Source organism: Mya arenaria, chromosome 9 (assembly GCF_026914265.1).
Source record: "Mya arenaria isolate MELC-2E11 chromosome 9, ASM2691426v1".
Taxonomy (NCBI): Eukaryota; Metazoa; Mollusca; class Bivalvia; order Myida; family Myidae; genus Mya; species Mya arenaria.
In genome coordinates, this window is record NC_069130.1 from 14,788,538 (window position 1) to 14,796,576 (window position 8,039).

The window sequence follows — 8,039 nt, forward strand, 5'->3', positions numbered from 1 at the left end:
TTTTTTGAAAATGTCTATACAAATGTTAACACTGTTCACAATAGAATTTATTGAACCTAATTATTCTATTCATATAATCAACAATCTCATAGATTAGAACACAGATGGTTTCACAGACCAGGAAGTTAATTATTTTCAAAAACAGACAAAGACCCACAGATAAGTCTCAGTGGATAGTAACAGGATCGTTACAGGTAAATGTTTCCTTTACGTTGTTTTATTCCTTAATACTGTTTATATCAATTGAAACAGATATGTTAATATAAAAGTTGCATATACGATCTCAATAAACATGATAATATGATTCAATTTGTTTAAAACCGATCAATGTTTCTTACTAATTGTGTATAAGTAGGGCAATGATCAGAATTTAACAACCATGGAAATAGTTAATTTTCATTTTTTACAGCCCTGTTTATTCCTCATATACATGTCGAAAGAACATTCCATAATCAGTCTAACAAAGCGAACGAAACGAAAGAGGTTTTTGTCATTCTCTTTTTTAAATATTTAAATCCGTACTTGATTTTCTGAACGATAAAAATTAAGTCTATTTTGCATGAACCGGTCAACCTTTCCTGACCTTTGTAGGCGGAGTTTCGCAACAAAGCAACGCTCTGATATGGCGCTGGTGAATCACTGCGCGTAGTAATTTTACTATGATTTAATTTATTGCTAAATGTTCTGTTGAATGCCGGCTTGTTTAAATGTTTCTTCTGATGTTTTACGAAGAATTTAAATAAAAGACATTATTTTCTTTAAATATCATTTGGAAAATGCTTTATTTTGCATTTGATAACAAAAGAACACGCATTGAACAAACAAATTAAAACTGACACGGTTTTTACTACGGTTCGTCTGCAACAACTGTCAAAACAAACATGGCTGATGATTCGCAGTTCGGCGATTTCAGTCTAGGACAAATGTATGATACATTATCGGATTAAGACAATGATTATCTTTCTACGATAAAATTAGGCGATATCTTCGTCTATATTTAAATACATGAAATGATTAGAGACTTCCAAAGTGTCATGTATTTTTGTGAGTTCAAATATTGACAATTCGAGAAGACTAGCACGACACAACACTTCAATATCTTTGCAAAAGTTAAAAGACAACAAAAAAATGAAACCTGGAAGTTATCGATTAAATCACCATGACCACAATTTTTTATGCCCTCTCACATGGGTCATGCATAAACATGAGTTAAAATGCATCGGAAGTTCTCTTGATTAAAATGAACATATTACAACAAAAATCATTATTACCTCAACATATTTAACAGAAACTATTAAATGATTAAAAAAATCTTTGATTCTTTATTTCTTTCTGAAAATTACTTATGGACTATTCATTATGCGGAGGATAAAAAGAACGCCCAGCTAAAACACCAAGGGCGACAAATGCTCTTACCATTTACATTCGCTCTTCACGTTTTGTTCCCCTTTGTTGTAATTAAAGGCTTATTATCAAACACTATGATGCCAAATAAAAAGGGAAAATGTAAATATAAGTATTGATTCTTATTTTTTGTGCTTTCATGCAGTATGAACGCTCGGCCGCGATTTTGCATATTTTCAAAAACAGCTAGCGCGGTTAATGCATATGCAAAATCGCGGCTGAGCGTTCATACTTCATGAACGCACAAAAAATAAGAATCAATCCTTAAGTGTGGGGAATGCATGAAATAATAAATACTAAGCATATGACAGTAGCTTTTTCAGGTTCATCATGTTTAAGAATATTATTGATTACGCTTCCCTTGAATTACAACATCACAGACATAAGACGTGTTTACTTGTGGCACTGGTGGAGTTATTAAAAATAGTTTATTGCCAAATTCACACAATATATTTTTGAAAATAGTTCACTATTTATCATGCTTCAAAATGAATAATGCACTCTCACCATCAAGGATAACATTTAAAACATATTGGATATATTAAAACAATAAAACATAATATGTATTCCTTCATGAATCATATTTAATTCCAAAGAAAACGGAATCCAACCATATATCCTTATCCTAACATTTCATAGGCTCAGATTATATACAGCGACTAAATAGAGGCCGTAAGAAACGTCCTTCATAGTAATGTGAAACCTCCATTGCATAATAATTTAAATAAAACAATAATATGGTGCCGAAACATGGGCGAGTCCCTTTAAAATCGTAACGCTATTATTTGTTCTGTGCTTTCGTAAAATATTGAATAGTTTTGCCTAAAGAATACACATTCAAATAGTAGGGAGGGTTCATACATCGATGTATTTGAAGATCAGAGAGTACAGAATGTTAAAAATAAATTTCTCAGTGGCTAGGGAATGTCAAACGTAATTTAAGAGTCATGACAGATACGAAAAGTCCGAAACAAATATTTGCGATTGGCATGATGCATCCAAAATATCTTGGTATTTCATGGTATAAAATTTCCTAGTTTCGTATATGAATATATTTTTATAAACTTTTTTTTCAATCTCAAAATCATACTCACTATTCCCTGTAAATTATTTTATTCATAGTAACAAAGTTTGCAGTTGTTAACATTTCTGCGAATGTATATTTTTTTCGTCTTTATGATTTCTTTTCGGCAGAGACAGGTGGTTGTCAAAAATATAGAAACACCATCCACTGCCAGACAGTGGTAAATACTCAATAAACTGCTATGGGTTAAGTACAGTTTCACACTGAAGTTTGAACTGCCACACAATTTCAAATATTTATAAACACCTGGGTAAAATCAGTAACTGGCTGCCATATCACAAAACTATTTAAGTCATTTTCCAATCTCAGTATAAAGTAACCAAAACACAGCTGAGCTTCAAAATAATTTCCCGCCATCTTTTTTTAAAAAATGCATTCTCTCGTAAATGAGACAATGTTTGTGTTAATACTAAATAAGGTAACAATTATGTTTAAAACAATTGAATATAACTTTTTTTTCATTTTTGATCAATTTTGTGCTCTAGAATGGTTTCGCTTTATGATATTGACCAACGATGTGTTTCAAGACTATCTTCGACAGCATCCGCTTGTCAAGAGAATAAAACATTCGATTTTGAATCAAGTTAGGTTGGTATGTGGTAAAATAAGTTATGAGAGTTATGCGGTATTGGGGTATGGTGGAAAGTTCATCAATAATCATAGGTTCGAATTCATCCCTAGCAGAGATTTTTAACATAGTGTTTAATATCTCTCCGTAGAACGAATTTAAACCTAGGTTTCTTGAATGAACGAGAGCCTGCTGTCTTTGTTGAGGACAAATAGGAAACCAAGACCTCTTAAGTGACGGCGGGAAACATTACCACTAGACAACTCTCATTTCCACAGCTCTGTCTTCGTTTAGAGCAAAGCAACCATGGCCAGCAATGCTCAAAACAACACTCTCCTAGTTGCTGCTTTCGACTTTGGTACGACATACAGCGGCTATGCATTCTCTTTCCGAGACGATCCTAAAAAGATTCAGACAAACCAGAATTGGTATGCAGGCGGTGGATCTTCCAAACTGGTGTCATTAAAGACTCCTACCTCCGTTCTTCTCAAACCCAAAGAACAGTTTGATTCGTTTGGATTCGAAGCTGAAGATAAGTACGCAGACCTAGCGGAAGACGATGAGCATCACGGCTGGAGGCTTTTCCGGAGATTCAAAATGGTTCTGCATAGTAATGAGGTATTTTATTAATAATGTTATCCTGTACTAGCATTGTATGTTATTATTATTTCCTTTTTTCCCCTAACTATTTGTTTTACTTTCGTGCTTGTCTCTGTAGGTTTCGTTGTATTATATATGTTATTGATTATACAAATATTGACCTCATATACTAAATTGATATTGCAGGGTGACTTTCAGTGGTTTTAGGGGGGTAGGTGGTACAAAGAGTAGAACAACAAATGAAATATACCAAACTGTTTGGCAAAGTATGTAGAATATAAAACAGTCAGCATAATTTTTTCTTATTCGACTGATTTTTTTGCGACTTTGATTTTAAAATGTTCAGTTTGGTGTGTCATTTTGTTACAATATAGTCATTTCAATACATTATTCAAAATGTAGTGGTTACACGCTAAATATTTAAGCTCTCAGAAACAGCATCTTTTGTCAACAGCCTTGGGACAGGCTAGTATGACGCCTCGATGTGTTCAAACGATTTTACTGAAGGGTAGCTGAATATGGAGGGAAGTATTATTTACTGTGTAACAATCATTTTTATAAGAAAAAAAGAAGTTATGTACAAAACAATTACATAAAAAGAAGATAAAAAAAACAAAAAATCTCGTGTATGCTTGTGTGGGTATTTTGAGCTTGAAATTGCCTTGACCTTAACATGTTAGTTATGTATGTCAACACAAAGCACATTATGAAACAAATACATGACAGTCATATTCATATAATTTGAAGAATTAAGCATTCACAACTTATTGTACAATTCTGAATAAACACCTTACTTGAAATGCATAATTAATTTGAACAGACCTTGAGCATTACACCAAAGATGTCAGTAATGATTGCCGACATGGAGCAAATTATGAAATAGTGACATGACACACATTTAGATAAACTTAGATATACTTTAAATTGTACAACATACAATTATCACGACAATAGCAATTTTCAGACACCCCTTTGTTTCATGTGTTTTAAATCCGACAAATGAACCTAACAGTATGTCTTTAATTGAAAACACATATTTTTAACAAAGCTTGCACCACTTTTCTATCCAAAATAATCATAATAAACTTTTAGATGTGACCTTAACATTGACCTTGAAATGGTGAATGTAGTATGCCAATATCCGACAAGTAATATCCATGTAAGTATTCATTCAAATCTATTGAATAATTATACCATTTTCAGAAAGAAACCTTTTACTGAAAATTTATGGCGGACATTTTGGACGCAGTCTTGGAGTTTTCAACCCGCACCACAGGCTGGCAATTTATGCCGGCAGTTTCAAATAATACAGACTTTGCAAAACATGTTGTTTATAACTTTTAATACCGTCTCATCCTTAATACAAGTAAGATACGTTTTTACTGAAAATCACCCTACTATCAATATCAGCTTGGTCTTTCTACAATAATATTATCTAGAGACACGTAGTTTAATGCATGACAGACAATCAACGGGAATCACGCGGCGGCATGATAGATATCAAGATATCGGTATCATTACATATAAGGGTAACCGCTTTGGAAATATAAAGTAGTCAATCTGTTATGATTTCTAGCATTGATCAATAAGGAACTAATTAAATAAGTTACATACTTGGAGCCTGGAGCCAACTTCAGCTAGATGATGAAGACGTAAAACGTTTATAAAAGTAAAATTAATGTCACCTCTAGCACTTGACGAAAGAAGTTACGGTGGAGGACATTTGCGGAACACAGATGAAGGCTTTCCCGCTGTTTGTCATGTCTATTCAATTCCTGAGAGAGCACTTACTAGATGCGGTTAACAAGCAAAAGATAGGAATGAAAGAGACGGACATATCGTATGTGTTGACCGTCCCGGCTATCTGGGAAGACAATGCCAAGAGGTTCATGAGGGATGCAGCAGTTGGAGTATGTCATTTTTTTTTTTTTGTTGCGTTGCATTATGAATGAATTTGTTTTTTATATGTACATCAAAGACTTGGTTCGAATAACTGACTGATAGCTTAGGCCTTCTTCTTTATATACATGTTAGTATTTTTAAAATGTAAAATGGGCCATTGAATATAGATTAAGTGGTCCAAAGTAAAAACATAAATATGCTTACTAACTTTGAAAACAACTTAAATTGAGGCTTTGTGATCAATAACATAAACACTAACATTATGGAAATCGTTATATTTTATAAGCTCTCATAGGAATCTCACCATGATAATCAGAACTAACGATATTCACATAAAAGTATGCTTCTAATGGAACGATATCCATAACGTCACGTTTCAAAGCAGTTAAAACAACCATTAACCTCGTTACTGAAATAATACCTCCAGTGCTTCAAGCTCATCAATGAATTCAAAACCTCCGGTAGAGGATACAGTAGCTCGTATGTACCTAGGTCTATACTTAGCTGCTGAATCGACTTTTTCAAAGGCTGGAATCGACCCAAACCGCCTTAAGCTTGCCTTGGAGCCGGAGTGTGCCTCGATCTGGTGTGAGACGTTGGGTATGGACGTGAAAGGCGCTGTATCGATTCCAGGAGCTCAGTACATGGTTGTCGATCTTGGAGGTTAGAAAAGTTGCTCTATATTAAAATTTAAAAGTCATACCTACTTATAACCGTCCGTCTTTCATTAACCATAGGATAATTGGCTACAAAAATAAGTGCGCATATTATACATGGATACTATAGGTAAGCATTTTAGAAAAAAATAATATCTTAACAATTTTTTCAGGGGGAACAGCAGATATCTCCGTACACGAAAAAAAACCAGACGGAAACTTGAAGGAAATCCACAAAGCCAGCGGCGGTCCTTGGGGAGGCATCTTTGTTGATGAAAATTACATGAAAATGTTGGGTTGTTTGCTTGGGGAAAGGGCTCTCCTTGAACTGCAAAATACGGAAATGATTGATTATTTTGATATCACTCGTGAATTTGAACACAAAAAACGATCCTTTAATAGCGTTAAAACAAAGCATATTATTGTTCGTTTGTCTGCTTCATTGCGTGACCTTGCTAAAGAACATTCCAAACAATCGATTGAAGGCAGAATTGCAGCATTGGAAAATTCCATAACACTGACTCGGGACAAGCTGAAAATCGACGGGACAGTAATCCAATCATGGTTCAAAAGTCCAATCGACATGCTGATCCAGCATATAAGGTCACTTCTAGCAGAAGCAAAAATGAAACGCGGGCAAACTATCGTTCTAGTTGGTGGCTTCGGTGAAAGCTCGTACGTTCAGGAAAGAATGAGGAATGAAATACCCGCCGTGAGGATGATCGTTCCTGAAGACGCGGGCCTCGCCGTGTTAAAAGGCGCAGTGAGGTTTGGACACAACCCAGCCATTGTCAGCTCAAGGATTATGAAATACACGTATGGGACAAAAGTGTTGGTCGAGTTTGATGAAAAGAAACACCCAGGTGATAAGAAGGTATGGAAGAATGGAGAGTGGTGGGTGCCTAAGTGTTTCAAGGTGTACAGGCGGGTGAACGATAAGGTGGGAGTGGACGTTCAGGTGACCAAGATGGGTACTCCTTACAGTAAAGTTTCCCTCACACCCGTCTACAGGATGATACAGGAGAACCCCCAGTACGTGACAGACCCTGGATGTGAACTAATTGGGACTATAAGACTGGAAAACAGCATTGACATTCCGTTTGAAGAACAGGATATAGAAGACACGTTCGTGTTCGGGGATACTGAGTTGCTGGTGAAGACGAAGAACATGGCCACGGGGAAAGAGGCCTCAATGACATTTGAGTGTTTCAAGTAACTAGTGTGGAACAATGTGTAAATGCACATCAGAACGTTTGTACAGTATCGCATACGCATGACACAAAATATGCAAGCGTTCTAACGTTTCACAAAACTATTCTATAGAATGTTTCGAAAGTGTTTGCTTGTACATATATGCTTCGCGTTTCAATATATTATTTTGCTGTTTTCTTTACTTGATAGATACTTAATTCTACTTCTGTATCCACAGCCTGATAGATACTCATATTTACGCCATTACTGATAGCCTTATACATTCTAAAGTCCACTCGTCTATCCATAGCGCGATAGATACTCATATTAACGTCATTACTGATAGCCTCATACATTCTCAAATCTACTCCTCTATCCATAGCGCGATAGATACTCATATTAACGTCATTACTGATAGCCTCATACATTCTCAAATCTACTCCTCTATCCATAGCACAATAGATACGAATTGTTACTCATATCAGTTTCAATGACCTAAATAAAAATTACCTGCAATAAAAAAAAACATCTACATAGTGTGAAATATATATCCCTAAAACACAAAATAAACGAATGTGGTGCAATAAAAATAATCTGTTAGTACTAAAAGTTTTTCAACAAATGATTCATTCTT

At 35.0% G+C, this 8,039-nt stretch overlaps 1 protein-coding gene across 1 annotated transcript; it reads left to right on the top strand.

Annotated features, from left to right (window-relative positions):
• Window positions 1-101: 101 nt before the first annotated feature.
• Window positions 102-7,430, top strand: LOC128245784 (heat shock 70 kDa protein 12A-like). The gene is made up of 5 exons (XM_052964014.1): window positions 102-194; window positions 3,351-3,674; window positions 5,348-5,566; window positions 6,086-6,221; window positions 6,388-7,430. Exons 1-5 carry the CDS (start codon window positions 105-107, stop codon window positions 7,428-7,430), a joined length of 1,812 nt encoding a protein of 603 aa, XP_052819974.1. The 5' UTR covers window positions 102-104.
• The last annotated feature ends 609 nt before the right edge of the window (window positions 7,431-8,039 follow it).